Source organism: Myxocyprinus asiaticus, chromosome 46, assembly GCF_019703515.2.
Source record: "Myxocyprinus asiaticus isolate MX2 ecotype Aquarium Trade chromosome 46, UBuf_Myxa_2, whole genome shotgun sequence".
Lineage (NCBI taxonomy): Eukaryota > Metazoa > Chordata > Actinopteri > Cypriniformes > Catostomidae > Myxocyprinus > Myxocyprinus asiaticus.
The window spans coordinates 6,353,398-6,374,953 of NC_059389.1; the positions used below are offsets into that span (position 1 = coordinate 6,353,398).

At 37.9% G+C, this 21,556-nt stretch overlaps 1 protein-coding gene across 4 annotated transcripts in view; it reads left to right on the forward strand.

Annotated features, from left to right (window-relative positions):
* The window catches only part of LOC127436218 (leucine-rich repeat and immunoglobulin-like domain-containing nogo receptor-interacting protein 1), a 100,850-nt gene extending 79,520 nt beyond the window's left edge, over nucleotides 1-21,330 (forward strand). For all 4 annotated transcript variants that reach the window (XM_051690242.1, XM_051690243.1, XM_051690244.1 and 1 more), the window contains one exon: nucleotides 16,689-21,330. In XM_051690242.1, coding sequence (XP_051546202.1) covers nucleotides 16,701-18,548 — 1,848 coding nt within the window. In that variant the 5' untranslated portion in view covers nucleotides 16,689-16,700 and the 3' untranslated portion in view covers nucleotides 18,549-21,330. The remainder of the gene's footprint in view (nucleotides 1-16,688) is intronic.
* The last annotated feature ends 226 nt before the right edge of the window (nucleotides 21,331-21,556 follow it).

A 21,556-nucleotide genomic window follows, 5' to 3' on the forward strand; every position in this document is an offset into this window, starting at 1 on the left:
CAATGCATCTGTGTGCACTTCCACAGTTAATTCAGGATGGACTTCAAAAGACTTTAGTCATTAATCTTACAGTTCATACAAAGTCTTTTTGTTTAAACATTTAACACTCACTTCCCAAGATTAGTACTCCACATAAATAACACATTTTGGCATTATAGCCAGAGGGGATCTGGCCCCCACAGTGAGCCTTGTTTCCCCTTTGGTTATTTTTCTCCATTTAACCAACATCTTATGGAGTTTTGTGTTCCATGCCATAGTCACCTTTAGCCTGCTCACTAGGATTCTATTTTAAGGCACAATTTACAATCGTGTTTTTTATTAAAGTGCACCATTATGATTAAGACATTACAAATATTCATTTTCTGTTAAAGCATAGTTTTCTGTAAAGCTGCTTTGAAATGATCTGTGTTGTGAAGAGTGCTATACATTTAAATATGACGACTTGATAAAAATATATATATAGTTTAAAACACGTGTCAGGTTCATAGAAATGTAGTCTTTGCGTCCACGTTGGTTTCATAAATTGTTGAAAATTGAAAAACATTTATAGCATATTCTTCTTCAAAATTGTATATATATATATATATATATATATTTCATTTCTAATAATAAAAGATTATTCCAAACTATGTATGCCAACATTTCTTCAAGACTTTTATTAATTTATTATTTGCTCTCTCTGGACGGTTACACCACTTAAACATTTTTTACATAAAGTTAAAAAAAAACGTCAAAATGACTTTGAACTAATTTTCATCATATCCAAGGTGTATTAAAGTAATTGTTTTGTGTGAATGGTATTTTCGTTAGTTTTTTTATATAACCTAATTCATCCAGACCAAGGAATGAGTGCATTGGGAGGGAGCCTTGCATTGTGAACATAAGATGTCTACTTACATACTATAGACTACATGCAGACAGTGTATTGTTGGCCTACACAGTACCCCATGGAGTGTGTAAGTGGTGATTTGTGGTTCTGCGTGTGATCCGTACGATTGATTTGTGTCGATGATCCTGCTCTCAATTTTTTAGATCGATTCGCTGTGACTAAAATAGAAGCAAGCAGAGGTTTGCGTGATTCAGAGAGGAAAAGAGGGAGAGACAGTATTGTAGAGGTGGTAGAGTTACACATGTCATGTGATCTCAGCCGAGGGTTTGTGTTTCATGAGAGGATGAGTGTGTGGCGTTCAGCAGACGCCTGGAGACAGCCCGATTCATGAGCCTGACCGAGAGAGACACAAAACTGTTGGTGAAAACTGACCTAATATCACTGCGTGCGTGATATCCCTGGAAGCCAGTATTAAAGAGGTAGAAGAAAGATGGAGCAGTGGTCTCGAGATGCATTTTTAAAATTTAAACTATATATGTTGTCTTAAAAATGCCAGCAATGCATTTTAAGATGCAACTTTTTCAAGAAGAACTGTCTAACAGCTAAAGTACAGCATGCTAGTCAACCTCACTATCAACTAGTCAATTGTTGGACGATTCAACGAGCTTTGTGACATCCCTATTATGTTCCATTTCCAGTTGGAGTAAGAGTGAGTGAGATGAGAAGGATACAGGCCCAGCTGACTCACCGACTCGCAGAAAGGAAGTTATATGGAGCCACACACTTCTGTGCTTGTTGATGGATGACAGAGTGAAATCTAGAGTCTTTCCATATTAGAGCAGAAGGCAAAGATCAATTTCCACTTCACAAACTCCCTGATGAATTCACAGGAAGAGGAGAGGAAGGACTCAGCTTTCTGAAGAGCAGGATTAGGTGCTGCTATCAGGGAAAAGTCGTGGTTGCTCCCAGTTAAGAAGAAACCAGGTCATTCCAGCTAAAGGTGGTTAAGCTGGTTATTGGTTGCTGGGTGAGTCTCACGAAACCTGTTGAGAACATGTCTAGGTTCTTTTTTTACCCCAAGATCAAAAGAAAGAAATATTAAATTGCATTTTGCTTAAAGAAAATGAACCATTACGAGTTTTTGCATTGTGACATTATTTTGATGATGACTTATCATATATTCCCAACCAATTCCATACATTTTCCCAACCAAAAATCTAATTCACAACCATTTAATGCGAGTAAAATTTTTTTATATATATTATTGAAATTGTAAGGTATTCATATGTACTTTACAATTATAATAATATGAACCACTAAGAGTTTTTGCATTGTGCCATTATTTTCATAACAATTAACCCTTTTAGCTCTGAGAGTGTTTTTAAAGATTTCCTGTTTCAGTGGCATACCCAAAATCTAAGGCTTACGACTCGTCAAAAGAAACAAAAAAACAAGGAGGGTCAAATGTTTGGTATCAATGTAAAGAAAACTTTTCAATTTATTTAATGATATAGATTATGATAAATTATGAAGCTCTCATCCTAAGAAGCTGCTAAAAAATCACAGCCGCTCTCTGGTTGTTGTTTGTTTTTCACACCATTCTCTTTACACTCTAGAGACTGTTGTGTGTGAAAATCCCAGGAGATCAGCAGCTACAGAAATACTCAAACCAGCCCATCTGGCACCAACAATCATGCCATGCTCCAAATCACTGAGATCACATTTTTCCCCATTCTGATGGTTGATATGAACATGAACTGAAGCTCCTGACCCGTATCTGCGTGATTTTATACATTACACTGCTGCCACATGATTGGCTGATAAGATAATCTCATGAATAAGTAGTTATACCGGTGTACCTGATAAAGTGGCCGGTGAGTGTATATCTGAGTGTAAATAAGATAGTTCCGTAAAACTGCTTTTGTTTTGTTCCCAATCATGTCAACTGTTTCCAAGTAAAATTTTGTATTGATTCAACAAAGCAATCAAAAGATTTAGCATTACAAAAATAATTTATTCTAGTGTCCAAAAGCCTCTTCAAACAAATTAAACATAAAGGGCCTCATTCATGAAAATTTCATAAATATACGAAATAATTGGGAGTAATTTCCGCGTAAAAAGGAGCTTCCCGAAAACTTTCCGCTGGATTCACGAACGCTTCGTACTCCCCAGATTTGTTAGTACAGCTTGTGTATGTTAGTGAATTCCTAACGTTCGTAAATAGAGCGCGCGTGCACGCTCATTCACAATTATCATAATCCACGCCCATGAAACACCATATAAGGAAGGCTTCAGACTCGCTAGTAAATGAGAATAGGAAGCTTTTAACATATATGCGAACAGTAATAAAAGTTTTTTATTCATTCACATCATAAAATATTGATTTAGCAAACACTCAAATCTAAAAAGAAAGTGAGGAACTTACAGTCATCAGTGCTGTCATCAGAGGTTCTTTTGTGAATTACACAGTCCAAGTGGTCAATAAAAATGGTTTGACATGAGTGTAAAAAATGTTCAGTTCATGCTGACAGGAGGATGTCCACCACCTTCTCTGGTTCAGTTGTGTGTATCGCCAGCATCATTGGAGAAACTTCTCGAGTAAATCCAAAACTGTACATTTATATACTTCCCTTACAACATGAATAATCTTCAAAGAAATAGAATGCCTGAAGAAGGTCTTTGACCGAAACACTGTAAGATATTACAGATTTAAAAGCTATATGACATTGTATTGTTTACGCACCTGTTCATTTATGGTTTTACCACTGACCATAAGTCAACTGAACTCTATTTGCCGATAGCGTATACTAAATTCTGAGATATAAATAATAGAGCTTATATCACATTTTTTAAAAAAAATGTCCAGCCAGTCACGTTAGAGGGCATTATTTTATATTTATTTCATTCAAGAAAATCAAACGCAAACTCAGGTGAAGAACTTCTGCTGGAAATAAGCAGAGTTGGGAAAAAACTACACTAATAAATTCAAGCCGAATACAAACGTTTCTAAATAAAAGCTTCTCTTCTTTTTTTTATTATTTGTTATTTTGTAAGGTTAATTTCACTCATTTAATTATTAATGATTTTTTTCATTACTTGATTAATTTTATATTTCTAGCAAAATGTAGTCATGGCAGTTTGTCTGAAGGAACACAACTTGTTCGGATGTCTTACGCACGATTTACACATGGTCGGGAGCAGGTGTAAATTTTGTTCATACCGACTAACATTTTGAAAATAAGAAAAATTTCATGAATCCGAAAATTTACGTCAGACCGGCTTTACGAACGATTTACACACACATTCGTTCTGCTCGTGTTTCATGAATGAGGCCCAATAATTGTACATAAGAACTAATTACACTTGTAAACACAAAAATAAACTAAAGGTTTGTATAGTATGCAGACATGATTTTAGTAATGAGATTTCACAGAATGAGTGCCATTTGACTCTGAGTCTGCTTCATTTAGTCTGCTTCATGTTCTTGGTGCCATCTCCTGGTGGCCAAATGTAACAGTCACCAATCACATGTCTCAATGCCCAAATATGGATGATTTTTTGCACTTAACCCAATCCGATTGGTTTAGCGTACCATGATGCTACATCATTTCCGATGACGTCATCTGATCCAGGGAGCTAATGTGTTTTCAGCCGATTGCAAGATGCCAGATAGCCAGATGCTGTGAGAACATTTTGCTTCGTGTCTATCTAATGATCTATGCATCCGATTACCTTTTGTGTAGGCTCGTGTGTAAGATAATCGCCTCATCTAAGTAATGGTATGTGATATTTTATGTTCTGTTTATTTTCTGTGAAATTATAAGCGAAAACACGACATATAAGCAACACCTGTTCACATGAAACATAAATGTTAAAGACATACTTAGACAAATACCTGCCCTTGTGGGCCCATCCGAGCTTATAGGTTTAAGATAACTTCCCCAACCAATTACACATATTTTCCCACCAAATATCTCATTCTCAGTACTTTAATGTTAAAAAAAAATAAATAAAAATTATAAATTGTAAATTATATTTTGTGATATTATTTGTGTTATTGCCTTTAATTTATGCTGTTTTGATAAAAAATAATCATTATATTACTGTATTTTTCTTACTGTCATGCAGTAAAAATGCTGTAAAACAGTAATCAGAATTAAATAAGAATCACCTTTAAAAATAATAAGAATTACAATAAAAAAACTTGAAGCTAATATGTCTGGAAGTCTTATAGTAATGAGAATTTGGGGGTAAAATGTGCTCAATTGTCATTACAATAATGCAAGAAAAAAATCTTAAAAGTTCCTAAAATAGGTTTCATATTCTTTATGCAAAATACATTTTGTACTTTGTTTCTATTGATTTTACGGCAAAATGTTACTTATATAATGTAACTAATTAATGTAGCATGGGCCAGCTAGAAACCATTCCTCCTTAACCTGGTTTAGCATGTTTGTGTGCTGGTCCAAGGTGGTCAACCAGGTCAAAACTGTTACCATGTTAAACCATCTTTCTCCTTAAGCTAGTTTTAGCTGTTTTTGTTTTGCTGGCTCTAAGGTGCTCTCAGTCCTTGACCAAGATGGTCTACCAGGTCAAAACAGGTTTACTAGCTTGTAGTTCAGCTGATCGACCATCTGTGCCAGATAGGACCAGCTAGTGCCCATAACTGACCAGCTAGAAACCATGTGAAGCTATAAGCTTGTTTTAGCTGGATTTTTGTTGTCTGGCATTTCGATCTTAGCTGATCAATACTGAAGACATTAACGGGTTCTGACTTAAAATCACTTGAATGAAAAGAAGAGCCTTTTCTCAAGCTGATGAAAAGAGCATTTTCTCACAGCATATGTGTCAAATCTAAATTCCTTTTGTGAAATGTGTCATTTGACACATTTCTGCTGGTGTTTCGGACATGCTTGTGTCTATCCCGGTCATTAGTGAGGCAGATACTGACTGTATTTCGTCTGATTCAGAGCACAGAGTGACTCTGTCGATGTGAATTTAAAAGCGCTCTTTAAAATGACACTGTAATAGCTTCTTTCCGACACAAAATACATAGAGTTTTATAAGGAAAAATTGTGTGTTGATGAAAAGTCTCTGGACTAAACTATATCAATATCTCTGTGTCTCCTCTATTATATATGAACCCTTTCAGGGAGCAACCATGAATAGAATAGATTAGAATAGAATCTGTATTGCCACATGACTGGGACAGTGGAAATGCCCAGTTTCCAGATTTGCAAATATACAATACAATAATATGTACTATATTCAATACAACGAAGTACAATACAATGTGAAATATACAATACAGTGCACAAACTGTAATACAAAATGGACAGATTAGATACAGGGAGCCAAGGGCGATTCTCATTATAGACAGATGGTTGATATGTTTCTAATGCTTTTTTTGCTATAGCTGCATGCAGACAAACAATAAACCTGTTAGCCCTAAAATCTCCAGTCGACTGTATTTAAATGTGCTCTAAGTGAATTCTGCAATTTTGCTAACATCAATCATATGCCTTCCCTCCAAAAACATGTCAGCCAACCCAAAGTCAACAAACAAATTCAACCTAGTCTCATAGATTTTTTTTATTATAATTACATTTTTTTTACATCAAAACTCAGGCAGCTTCGTCAGGCCAAAGAGGATGCTCACAGAAGTGGGGATAAAAACTTGTACAATCAGGCCAAATACAGACTGACAAAGGAGATTTGAGTGGCTAAAGAAGCTATTCTGAAAAGCTGAAAAAACTGTTTTCAGCTAACGACCCTGCATCAGTGGTGAGAGGCCTGAAAGACTATACCAACTACAAGACACCATCCCCTAACACTGTAGAGAATCAACAACTGGCGAACGACCTGAATGTGTTTTACTGTAGATTTGAAAAGCCCAGCCACACAACCCACACCCTCTCCGAGCTTCACAGCACGCAAACATTTACACCAAGAAAAATTCAGAATATGTATGCGTGACTCTTTTAATAATAAAAATAACAATAGTAATAATAGTAACAATAATAATAGCAGCAGCACAAACACTTTGTCATTAAATCGAGGGCCATGGCACTTGACTTTGTATTGTTGACAGAATTTGGCCCTTGGTGAAAACTAATTGGGGAACCCTGCTCTAGACATAATTCATCTCATGATTTCATCATTCAGATCAGGTCTTTTTACCAAGTTGTAAGGGGTAAAGTGGGCAAGGAGGAGGTGGAAACCGGCAGAACAGTCAACTTAAACTTTAATGACAAACTCAACTTAAAACAACATTAAACAAACAAACACACACACAGTAGCCACGTGTGTCTCTCTTTCTGTCAAACTGGCATCTCCGGCTCCCCTTTACCTCTCTCTCACTGATTACAAGACTCAGCGCTAGCCATGCACCCTCACGGCCCGGCCACGCCCTCCTCATCACACTCCTCCTCCGCCCAATACAGGCCGGAGCACCATCCGGACTGGCCTACCCACCCCCCCCCCCCCCCCCCACCCCCCCCCCCATCTCTGGAGGGGAGACTCTTCCTTTCCGGTCATTCCACCAGCTGAACCTGGGGAGAGATGAGGGGAGGGAAAGAGAGAGTGGGAGAGACACAGAGAGAGAGAGGAGAGAGAAAGAAAAACTTGCTCGCCGGTCCCCGGACATGCCGTCATACCCCGGACACTCAACAACTCCCCCTGGCAGACGGAACAGCTCCTGCCCTTCCAGGTGGATGGCAGCGGTTCCTCCAACTTCCGTCGACCAGCAGCACCTCCTCTGTCCTTCGCATAGGTACTGCACAAGCCTAGCTCGCCCTTTTCGAAGAGCTCATGCGTAAAAGTTGTTTATCTTTCAGCAAAGGGTATTGCACACAATGTCGCCCTTATTGTAGGGATTTATGCTACATTGTTCATCTTTTGGCAAAGATTTTCCACAAACAACGTCTGCCCTCGTCGTAGGCTTATAATCAAACAGTGTTTATCTTTCAGCAAAGGGTATTGCACACAACATCGCCCTTATCGTAGGGCTTTATGCACATTGTTCATCCTCTGGCAAAGATATTCCACAAGCAATGCCACCCTCGTTGGAGGGCTTATAATCATATGTCATCATCTTTTGGCAATAACCGCCCTCGTCAGAGGGCACATATGATACGCTAATTAACTTCAGCAAAGGGATCGCACAACAATGTCGCCCCATCATAGGGCTAAAAAACATTGTCCATCCTCTGAGAGATATCACACAATTAACGTTCATATGCAAGCATGGCTATCCTCAATCAAGGATATCACACGAACCATGCCCCCTTTCTCATAAGGGTCATCATCAAACGCAAGCATTGCTTATCCTATTGCTAAGGTATCTCACAACCATGCCAAGGATATTGCATAATTCATGCACCATTGTATGTTTCGGTTATCACATCTCCTTTTCACATCACATCTCACATCTTCTCCAGACTGAAAATTCAGCCATGAAGTCCTAGTTCATAACTCATCTGGAACTCCTCTCTTTGGGGGTAGTATCTGGTTTCTCCTTTAAGGCAGGCTCCTCGCCCCCTGCCTCCCATCTCTGGCAGGATCTGACGGTTCGAGTAGCAATCTCAATGGACCACCAGACGGGGCTTATGCCAAAAGAGAAAATATATTCTGTGGTTCAATATAATTTCATCAAATAAATGGCATGTCAACTTTACCAAGCCTGCTAGTCTTTCTGATAGAAATGGCATGGTTGCTTCAGTAAATGTGCTTTTCATGTCGAATTTTCTTTTAGGAAACTATCGGTTAGGTTTAGGTGTTGGTTAAGGGTAAGGAGGACACTATCGGTTAGGTTTAGGTTACATTTTTAGGTTAGGGAGGTACGTTTTACTCTTTAAAACCTTCACTTAACATTCACCCTAAAAATCTCCTCTGATTACAACATAATTCCACTCGCTTTTGGTGCCCCCCGCTGGACATTTCACTGGGAAAGTGCAGCCAAATGTGTAATGTAGCACATAATTTTGGTTTGCAAAAATGTTGCCATTATCACATAAATTGAATGTGATCAGGCTGAACAAATTATGACAAAAGGAGATGTTAGACATAATGTCCAAACTGCTTTTTCTATACAAAGTAGATTTATTGGTGATTCTCAAGCTCCAACATATTAATGATAATTTAATGTAAATGACAGAATTTACATTTATGGGTGAACTATCCCTTTAACTTGTTTCTATATGCAGGTGAAAATGTATTTTTAGATTCATAAAGAGAGTGCTTTACTGAGCCCAGTAGCTACAGAATTCACAAATTACAACTGATCAACTCGATACAGGGATGAGATTGCATTTTGAAGCGGTAATCACCATTTGTGTGCTGGAGAAGGAAGCATGAAGGTGGGATGTAGAAATACATGCTGGGCAATTGATTGTTTGCCTTGCATCTGTCAGACTCAAACAGAGACATTAAGACTCTGTATGAGTGCTGTCATTTTGATGCATCAAGGTAGGTTTACATGTATTTTGGGGCCAGCAGGTTTCTCCTTTTGGACTGTTCTTGAAGCTTGTCCAAGTGTGATCAAATTGCAAGGTAGCTCAACAGATAGAGCATTGTACTTGTGATGCAAAGTACCGGGGTACGAGTCCTGAAAAGCACGCATGTCAACACGTGAGCATAAAGTGTCATAGAAGCACCACAAAATGACATTGTTGCTTTAGCAATTGTATTTTTTAATCTCAGATTTGGTTTAGGGTAGGTAGGTCGGTTTTGACAATTTAAAACTCGATAGAGCATTATCCTTAACCTCATCTGGAGAACATTTAACTCACTTTTAGCACCACACCGTGGACATTTCACCTTGGAACTGCCGCGATACGTGTAAAAAGCCACGTAATGTAATTTTGCAAAGATGTCTCCACAGTCACATAATTCTTTTTAGATCTGGCTCTCCAAGTAGCTGTCTATTCTGATAAAACAGCCTAAACCTTTTGCAAGCAATATAGAAATCCCCAAAATTTAATTTGTATTTAATTTTCGGTGACAAATTTTGTGGAAGGCTCCTAACAGTGTGAAATAGACTTAGTTTTTCCCTAACTGCTGCAAGGGTTTCTTAAACAGTGTTCAGTCACATGGTATTAACGGCTCTGGTGAACTGGCTCAAAAATGTTTTAAGTTGCGTACCAGCCAAGCAGCTGTCATTGAGATGAATGGGAATGCTAACAGATAGCTTTCTCCAGGTTAATTAGCCCTCCATAAGCTACAGCTTGACTAAAACTAATGAACACAGAGTGACTTTATAAGTTTACATGATAATATACCTGTCAGACTATGTTTACTGGGTGTTTGTGGATGTCAGACATACACACTCACACATACAGATCCGTCATGACCTTATAAGAAGCAGAGTGATGAATACTGTTGTATAATATGCACAAAAAAAACATCCTACACTGTATGCGTGTGTATTTCGGAGTTTGTGAACGTGTATGTGTGTTTGTTTCTCAGTGCAGTCTATCTCATGACTCATTCACTGTTCAAAAAAGTGTTTCTCTTTTTTATTTATTCAGAGAAGGAAATGAGAGAGAGAGAGGGGAGAATTGTATTAAGCTAAAAAGAAAACCGTGCATGTGTTTTCATAGTCAGGTGTTAGTTTAATGTGGGGCAGGGAGAGAACGAGGCAATGGCTGGTCCTCTTGAGTCTACAACAAGAAATATTGTTGTCTTTGCATACACGTTACGTAAATTCGGTACATAACCTGTGAAATAAAACCCCACTGCAGATTAATTATTTTCAGTCTCTGCTGTAAATTTGTTGTCTGGGTTAGCGTTAGCACAGAACAACACTTCATAGGTGCGCTACAGGCTGTTCCAAAAAAATTATGCTGCCTTACAATGTAACTATTTGGTCCAAATGATGCGTATCCTTTGTGAATAAGGCAATCCCACAAAGGATGCATTGCGAAAAACTCAAAACATGTCGGAAGGGAAATGGCAATTGTAGGTATTTTTATATTTTATTAATTACTAAAAAGTATCAATAGAAAAGAGTTCAGTGTCATTATAAAGCACTATTTCACCCTATTTTCACCCCATTGTTTGAACAAACTTATTGGAAAACCATTCTTATGTAAAGTGTTGTAATCAATTCAATTCAGTTTACATAAGAATGGTTTTGCAAATGATTCGCAGAAATTCATTCTACTTGCTAGTGTTTCATGAATAAGATCCACTCAGTGTATATATACCCACTGAACGTATACACTCCTAAATTCCTAAATGCCCAAGTATGTGTTTAACTATGTTTATCATATGAGGTGTCTATGTACCGGAATGACTTACAAGAAGCCGAGGCGCGTGTACGCGCTTGCATGTGTGTGTATACAGGATTAGCGAACAGGCCGATTGTAAACTGGATTAGACTCTTAGCATGCTGTTCCAATAGCAGTGACAGATGTGCAGGATTCAGCTGCTCAGGTGTTTAGCTGCAGTTTTTAAGTGTGATTTTAGCTGCTGGAAAATGTCATTCTGCATGCAGTAATTCACAATCAGACTGATAGAGTCAGATGTATCATAAATATATAATAGTTAATGATGCAACTGGTTGCAATATGATCACGGCGGAATGGAAAAGATGCTACGTCATTGTGCTGCTATCAAACTGACTCACAGATTGACTTAACGAAAGGTGATTTTATGTCAAATCTACCAAATTTCAGAAACTTCCCCAGCTGAAATTTTAGATTTTGTTAATATGTAATCTGTAAAGTTTTTTTCTGAAGAAACATAAGCATAAATGATTATGAAAGCCAAAATGTTGAATGCCATGAATCAAAATTTACACAGTAATCCAGTATTTTGTAGAAAATGGGATGAATGAAAATTCCCACTACTATAAAACACGGCAATCTTGTGCTTCCTTTCCCACTTGTTGAAAACCCCTGCAGTGACTGCAGTACGTTGCATCATTTGCTAATTTATTCACTGCGATATTTTACATACTACCACACTGCATTACTTTACACAATAACTCACTTGAGGCCGAGTTGATTTTGCAAATACCGATAATTAGGTGGTGGAAAAGGCTGGTAACCGATTAATCGGCCGATAGTTTTTAAAATCGATTCACAGAATATTACAACATTTTCTTAGTCAGCACAGACATAGAGACCAGATTCTAAAATTAATAAAATACCAGATGTAGTTTATTTTTCAACCAAAATACAAATAATAATCAGAAATAAAAGACGATTGGGTGCATAACGTGGGACTTTTAACACTAAACAAACCTGAAACACACCAAATTAAGCTTTTTACAGGTATTATTATTATTCACAATTCCAAGTTGGAGACAACATATGTGCTGATGCGCATTTTTCCTTGCATGCCCTCGCTTCAATTTAAAAAGCTTAATTTTCAGAGGAACGGAGTAATAAAAAAAAGTTTATATAAAAAAAGGTAGACCAGTGCCGATAGTAGTTGCTTTTTGGAACTATCGGTTATCGGCTATGCCGATAGTTGCAGAAAGCAACTATTGGCACCGATTAATCGGTAAAACCGATATATCGTCTACCTTTATAACTGACCATGTTACTTTACATGCTACTTCATGGCACTACTTGACTGTGTTTTTTTTACATGCCTTACTGCTTTATAGAGTCTCACTTTACACACTATCTCACCACATTGTTTTCCATGCAACCACTCTGTTACTCTAGAGGTAGAATGAAGGTCACCCACCCCAACAACAGGAGTTTCTATTAGAGGGCTTTATATTATCTGAGTCAAGCTTTGATTTGGATTATCTTAAGTTCCGGTTTGAATCCAGAAAGTTTTCCTTTCTCTTGTTCAGCATGAAATAATACATAATTCTATTTGATTTGACTTCCAAATACAGATAATTAGCAATATATTCTCACACCTTGTTCCTTGCCAGCAGTGAGAGTTCTTTCATGTCGGTTTCATGTGAGGAGTATTTACTTACTCTATACTCTCAGGTTTAGGCAGCACACACTTTAGGCCGCTTCATTTGCATTGTGGAGAATCCAGCCCTCTGCTTGAACGCATGCCGAATGCTCTTAAACTAATTTCTTCTGTTGCTTCATTATTGATCCTGAAGAACAGCTGTGGGGCTCACATTGGGACCACTGCAGATTATTCATTACAAATCAACAAGTTACAAATAAGCATTCAACATGCCTTCAGAGTTCCTGTAGCTCAACGGAGATAGCATACTGTAGCACTAGCAATGCCAATTCGAAGACTATTTTTGACCCAGGAAAATGGTTAGAACACTCAGACACACACAAAAAATGTTTATGGTAAAATTTTGATGCAAAGGGAGTAGAGATAAATGGAATGCTGTAATTGACACTTTTCACGATTTGTGAATCGCGGCAGCTATAATAGTAATCTCGATTAATTATTCTGAAACACTTTACAGTAAGGTTCCATTTGTTAACATTAGTTAACTACATTAGTGAATGTGAACTAACAATGAACAATACTTTTACAGTATTTATTAATATTAGTTAATGTTAATTTCAACATATAGCCTACATTTTTTAAATTATAATTTGTACGAGTTAACATTAGTTAATGCGTTTTATACCAACATAAACTAACAATGAACAAATATATTTTTATAAATTAACATTAACCAAGATTAATAAATGCTGTAAATATTTGTGTTAATTTTTTATACCTAATGCATTTACTAATGTTAAGAAATGGAACCTTATTTAAAGTGTTTAAAGCAAAAGCAACACTGTTAAATGAAAACATTTTAGATAAAAAATGAATTAATTGTTTATAATGTTCTTCCTCTACATATTTCTTATGAATTACTCACAGTATTTTGTGTTACAGTGTTGATTAGAGGTGCAAACTGATAAGAAGACAAGGTTTTAATTTGCACTTGGGAATTTGCTAACAAGATCTTTTCTGCTTTTAGCTTTCTTTAACACACACAGGCTCATTTAGAAGACATATATATATATTATGTGTGTGTGTGCAGTTTGGGTGGTTTACGAGGACATTTCTTAGGTACAAAACTGGTAATTACAAAGGTATTATGCTATGATTGTGGTTTATGAGGACATTTCTAGTGTCCCCATAATTCAGATCACTTAAAAAACATACTAAACTATGTTTTTTTTTTGAAAATGTGAATTTTTTTGTTGTTGTGAGGGTTAGGTTTAGGGGATAGAATCTATAGTTCATAGTATAAAAATCATTGTCTATGGAGAGTCCTCATAAGGATAGCTGCACCAACGTGTGTGTGTGTGTGTGTGTGTGTGTGAGAGAGAGAGAGAGAGTTCTTCTGCACACCATTGACTCTTTTTAATGGTCTTGTGCTGCAAGATAATTCCCTTTAGAACCATTTTAAGGATCATAAACGCTCTACAAGGTCTTTGAACTGAAACATTTTGCTTGCGGGGGGTCATTGTGATATTAGCATCAGGAGGTGTAATATTTACCACTATAATATTTATTTCAGGGCAAAAGCAATCATCACTAGCATCAGACTTCTTAATGCAAGTTGTATATATGTTTTATGATAATGCGACAGGGATGTTGTGTTACACAGATAGGAAATGAACATACAGGTGTAGGTGGTTATGAATCTATAATAAGAATCATGACCGGTTGATATATAGTGAATAGCATTAAGGCAACAGAAATAATGTGTAAACCTGCGATCCACTGGAGATCTGTTCCAAAACCTAGTGAGCTGCTTACCTAGACAGCATTTTAAGACATAATATGTGCGTTAATGCCTTATTTTGGCCAGATTCTAAGGCAGCATTGCACATATACGTCGCGGAGAAGACGATTCCGTAATTGTGAAAAATTAGATCAAAGATGACAAAATAAAAAATAAAAAAAATCATTTTTCAAAAAAAAAATCTCATTCTCATTACAGTATTTACACATCATGATAGGGTAAGTTGCACTGCCTTTAATTTAGGCTGATTTTATATATAATGTTGTTGTTTTTTTAAAAGCACTGTATTGGTAATTAAATGATTAATTTAATTTTAAATGATTAATTGTCATGAAAACAATGTCACAATGCAAAAAAAAACGTAATGGTCCTTAAAATAAAATCTTTTGTTGTGAAATGTTACCTGGACATGTTTTTAAGGGTGCGATTCACATTTAAATGGTCAGCATGCCTTTTAGTTTATTTGTTATTCATCAGAGAGAGAGACATACAGACAGAAAAAAAGATCGTTTCAGGTCTGTCTTAAAGCAATCCTCTTTTTTTTTTTTTTTTTTTTGGTCTCATTTGCTCCGATGGCAGATGTTAGCTGGTTTATGTGCGCTCCTGCTGACTTTCTGTAAACTGGATTTCTCCCTGAATATTGTAGATAAATTCACATGTATGCTTCCGTGCCATCATTTCAAATGGGATCCAGACATGCAACTGTGAATACTCGGAGGATTTGTGAGTGAAAAGACTGGTTGGACAAAGAAAGTGCCTTCTAACTCACCTCTCAGCTGTTTAGGTGCACCAGAGGTTTAGACGATTCATGAATCTCTTATGATGGTGATGTAACCCTTGCAATAGATTCCGAGTCCAGTTCTGGCGCTCCGTGCGCACAAGTGCAACTGTGTGTTAAAAGCCTTTGAAGATGCACTTGTTCAAAGCAAAGGAGATAGAACCCATAAGTGCCAATTCGCACTGGTATGCAAGTTGATGCCATTGGCTTATTTTTCTTTTTATAGTTCCGAATAATCAATAGTGCAGTAGTTTTATGAACCTCAAATGCATGTGGCCTGTAACCTTTTTGAGAGGATAGAGAGACAAAGCAAAGACCCTGTTACATATTATATAAAACTGAGTGTTGCATTTTTATTTGAGTAAAGCCTGCTATATAATCATATGCATATAGTACCAAATTACACTACTTTGTTATGATGCATATATTACAAAGTCATTATGTACTGCTTTGTACATAAGATGTATTTTAGGATGGGATTTAAAGATTGCAAATTACTCATTCTTTTTACCATTTAATCATTATCCTTACAATTTAAAATTTTAATATGGGAGAGACAATGAAACATAGCAGAACTTTAGATTCTTAACTTTCAGTTTGGTTTATGTTAACTTAAAGGGATAGTTGACCCAACAATAAAAATTCTGTCATAATTTACTCACCATAATTTCATACAATTTAATGTGGGAGAGACAATAAGTTTAGAAGAATGTGAACTTCTTAACTTTAGGTTAGGTTGAAGTCAATTTAAAGGAAAGGTTCACCCAATAATGAACATATAATAATTTACCCACCATCATGTTGATTTAACCCAATATGACTTTAGTTTTTTCTGTGGATCACAAAATAAAATGTTAGGAAGAATGTTATACCCTCAGTAACCATTCAAAAAAAATTGATTTTCTTTTTTTCGTACAATAAAAGTTAATGGAGACTGAGGCTGTTGTTTTGTCTAACATCTCCTTTTGTGTTCCATGGATGAAAGAAAGTCATACAACATTAGAGTGAGTAAATGATGACCAGAATTGTCATTTTGTTTAGTAAACTAGCCCTTAAATATTATAGATAAATATTATAAATAATAAGGAATATTTACACTCTGTATTGTTATATTTTATAATATTTTTTAAATTATTTTGTATTCTTTTATTATTATTAATTTGTATTTTTGCTAAATTAGTTTGAAATCAAACAATAATTCTGTTATCTAGAAAACCTACATTAAACACTCATATTTTAGAAGCACATTCCATTTAAAAAAAAAAAAAGGAAATTACAAACTGGAAGCTTCAGTCGATACTGTGTAGTTTAATTGTTTATTAATTTGGATGCCTTTAATTTCACATTTAATAAGTGTAAGTAACGCTGTTTCTCCTCCTCTCCCTCTCTCTATGCAGGTAACCGGTAGGATGGTAGCAGGGGAAGTGAGTGGGCACAGCTTCCTGGTGGCTTGCTGGCAGCCCATTCTGATCTTAATGCTGGGCACAGTGCTGTCTGGCTCTACCACAGGCTGCCCGTCGCGCTGCGAGTGTAACCCACAGGAGCGCTCGGTCATGTGCCACCGCAAGAAGCTAATGTCCGTTCCAGAGGGAATCCCGTCAGAAACACAACTTTTGGACCTCAGCAAGAATCGAATCAAAACCATCAACCCTGATGAGTTCTCTACCTTCCCAAACCTGAAAGAACTGGAGCTCAGTGAAAACACGATCTCCACCATTGAGCCCGGAGCGTTTAACAATCTCTACAGCCTGCAGACTCTGGGACTTCGCAGCAACAAGTTGAAGCTCATCCAGTTGGGTGTGTTCACAGGCCTCAGTAACCTAACAAAGCTGGACATCAGTGAAAATAAGATTGTTATTCTGCTGGACTACATGTTCCAGGACCTCTATAACCTGCGCTCACTGGAGGTGGGCGATAACGACCTTGTCTTTATATCCCATCGGGCGTTTCATGGCCTCAGCAGCTTGGAGCAGCTCACGCTAGAAAAGTGCAACCTGACCTCTGTCCCGACAGAGGCCTTCACACACCTGCACAGCTTGGTTACTCTGCGTTTACGAAACCTCAACATCAACAGCATCAAAGACTACAGCTTCAAGCGACTATACCGTCTCAAAGTGCTAGAGATCTCCAACTGGCCCTACCTGGATACAATGACCACCAACTGCTTGTACGGATTGAACCTCACATCTCTAACGATCACCAATGCAAACCTGACGTCAATTCCGTATTTGGCTTTGCGACACCTGGTTTATCTTCGGTTCCTCAACATGTCCTACAACCCCATCCAGATGATTGAAGGCAACCGGCTTCATGACCTGCTCAGGTTGCAGGAGTTGTACCTGGTGGGCGGTCGACTGACAATGATCGAGCCGTATTCTTTCAGAGGACTCAACTACCTGAAAATTCTGAATGTGTCCAGCAATGCCCTGACCACCCTGGAAGAGTCCGTATTCCATTCGGTGGGAAACCTGGAGACTCTTGCATTGTACGATAACCCACTGGCGTGCGATTGCCGGCTACTTTGGGTCTTCCGACGTCGTTGGCGACTCAACTTCAACCGCCAGCAGCCCACGTGCTCCTCGCCTGAGTTTGTTCAGGGTAAAGAGTTTAAAGATTTCCCCGATGTCCTTCAACCTAATTACTTCACATGTCGCAAGTCAAGGATTCGAGAACGGAAGCCGCAGCAGAAGTTCGTTGACGAAGGTACCACCATACACTTTGTGTGCCAAGCAGATGGAGACCCAACGCCCATCATCATGTGGCTATCCCCGCAGAAACAGTTTATCACCACCAAAACTATAGGTCGGCTTACCGTTTTCCCCGACGGAACTCTGGAGGTGCGCTACGCTCAGATTCAGGACAACGGGACGTACGTGTGCATTGCTAGTAACGCTGGTGGAAATGATACCGCTTTGGCCCACCTTCACGTCCACAGCTACTCCCCAGATTGGCCCAATCAACCCAACAAAACCTTGGCGTTCATCTCCAATCAACCGAATGATAATGGATCCAATGGAACGAGAGCAACAGTCCCATTTCCATTTGATATAAAGACGCTAATTATCGCCACCACCATGGGATTCATTTCCTTTTTGGGTGTCGTTCTGTTCTGCCTGGTTCTGCTCTTCCTCTGGAGTAGAGGCAAAGGCAACAGCAAACACAACATTGAAATAGAGTACGTCCCACGTAAATCAGATGCTGGGATGAGCAGCAGTGGTGCTGATGCCCCTCGGAAATTTAACATGAAAATGATATAATCCAGCCAGGGTGCTCAAAGGACCCTTTCAAAAACAGACTTATAAAGACAGAAACAAAAGAATCCCTGCCTGAAGAACCTCTGGCTCTGGAGAGAGCTCCCCATAGAGGAAGCGTGTTTTCCCTCTCTCGACTCAAAAGACGGATGTGCGGCAGAGGGGCCCGTGCTTTTGTTCAGTATTGAACATAAGAGAGGGAAACATTTTCCCTCATGCGCACTCCTCTGTGATGGCCGCTTAAACTCCGCCTACGGGGACCAATATCTTGAAAGGATTTTGTTTGAAAGCACTTAAGTACCTGTGGATTTTTATGGGCAAAAATATGAAAAAACAAATGGAACCTCCAAAATGTGTTGTGTCGACCTTCAGAATGCAAAGGCAGAGCATCCTTCTCCCTGCTGCCTGCATCCTCTTTGTTTGTTTGTTTGTTTGTTTATTCGTTTAACCCATTTGTTTTGTTTTTTACTAAAGCAAATAGTTTTATGACAGAAAACTGTAGATAATTCAGGGGTGAAAGCACATTAACAAAACTAACAGCTGAATTTGCCCAACATCTTATAGATTACGTCAAACCGCACAACGTGGATTATAATAGATTCTGTTGGTTACTATTCCTGCCATATATTTCCAGAAAAGTTTATAGCACAACTTCATGGAACATTTCTTTCTTTGTACCTGTACTCGGCTGTTTCTTTTTACTTTATATTGGGATTTCTGTTTTAGATGTATTTGTTGAGTAATTGAGGAGATTTCATTAAAGGAACATCAAAGCTTTGTAGTAACACCTGGATAACCAGGTACAGGTTGTTTATTGTTGAATAATGGCAAGGCAAGGGAAAACAGTGGCAATTATGTGCATTTATGTTTTGTTTTTTTTTGCTTTGATTTTATGTAGCCTGCAGTGAGCATTTCTGTTGTGCCTGGTCATATTATAACCCATTTACAACAACGCAACTTCGCATTCTTATGTAACATGCCAATTCCTCCGTTAAAGCTTTGGATCAACAAGTTTTATTCCCCCAAAAGCAACACTGAGACTGTCTAACTGTGTTTGAGAGTATGTGAGTTTTTGACAGAATCAGTCATTTCATAAAAAGGTAAAGGTGTGAATGTGTTCGACAGCCCAAAACACCCTCACTTGCTACCACTGCTGGGTCTCACACAATGAGCCACTTTTCCACCATCGGGCCGAACGGTTCTCGCAGTTGGCGCGGTTATGGTTTCACTGTGGTGCTTCAATGTACATAACAGATACAGTACTTCATTTGGCGACAGCGTCAGAGGTCAACATTGGAGCGAGTGCGCTATGGAGGATGATTGCATATTCTAGTTTTTAGGACTGCTGTTTCCCCTGGCTTGTTCTCTGTTAAAGCAGAGGAAAGGCACATCCCCTGTCGAAAAAAGGAAAGCCAAGAGAAAAAGGCGAGAGGTTTAACATTATTTGCTGAGGGGTTGTGCATGCAACCGGACACGAACATACTTACACGTAAAAGTTCCCAAACTAGCTTAAAAGGACATTTATTGACAAAATATTATATTAGTTTTAATGAGCTAGCTAGCATATTCTACCTCCCTGACAAAGAAGGCGTGTAGATAAATGATATACTGTACTAGTTAAACCATTATCCAAAAAAATCAGGAAGATACATAAAACATACCATTTCTTTCAATTAAATGTTATTAACCTCACCATAGCGAAACAAATTATTTACTTTGGCGTTGGCAAATTGACAATCGTGAGTCGCCACGTACTAAAGCTATTCCACCAGCATGGTTAAGCACGTGCTGAGAATGGTTTAAAATTGTGCCGTGCCGAACCATGGAAATACTACTGGAACTGTCCCTCACCGTGCTCAGAACCATTCGGCCTGATGGTGTAAAAGCAGCTATGGTCTCAGATCTGTCTTCTGGATCTTACACCTCTCTTATGGTCTCAGATCTCTTTTTCTTTATTTTATGTAAATTGTTGGTGCCCAAAAAACTGTCTCGGACGTTATCACGTCAGTTCAAGTTATCCAGCACAATTAAGGAGGCAAACGGTGCTGATTTGGTTTGTTGGTAATGGCACAATATTGATTGTGTCAGGCAAATATTGCTAAGTTGTAAATAAGGCGCATGAATCTATAATGAGCCTAATTTGCATTGAAAGGAGGTGTGTTCGCGCTGAAATTTTTTTTTTACTGAAATTGCAGGTGGTTAGTGAATAAGACCTGAAAATACAGCACACAAAAATGGCGCAACAGTTCACTGAAGTCCAGCTGTGTGTTTAGTGTGTGGTTAATCTGATAGTGATTTCTGTAGAGCTGTTTTAGTGGACTGGATTTTGCACTAGTGTGGATGGGTTTCACCTTGCTAAGTGATTTGTACTGCTGACTGAAGCCACAGATGGAAGAACTGCACAGATGGTTTAACCCTTACTGATCCACTTTAGTAAATCTGACACACACACTCGCACGCACACTCCTGAATCTCTCTGATCCTCTGCCTCTGTGCTCTACCTGCTGTTTCCATCACATTATGTCTAATAAATCTTTATCTGACCGCTGCCCATTCAGACATTCAGCCCAGGACAATAATGTGCATTAATGTGGTCCATAATATTCTTTTATACTGATAAAAAAACACTGATCAAAGATCTAAGGTGAAAAATCTAGTATGAAAAATGTTTAAATTGTTCTGTGCAATAAAAGTAATATGCATTTTCTTTTTGTTTTTTATTTTTAATTAACACAATTTTATTGATGTTGAATTGTTAAAAATATGGTATGTTGTATTAAACAATCTATAGAGATTTTTTACCAAAAATTGTGCAATGTTTATTTTTTGCTCTTCAAATATTGTGTGGATATGCTAAGCTAATTTGAAATAATTTTATTAAACTACAGTAAAGCAAACAATAACCTGCTGCTTTGCAGGCCCCTCTTGTTGCAACTACAAGATGTAATGTCTAAATAACAAGAAATGACATCACAAATAAAATAAGTAGTCGCAATTGCGAGATTTAATGTCTA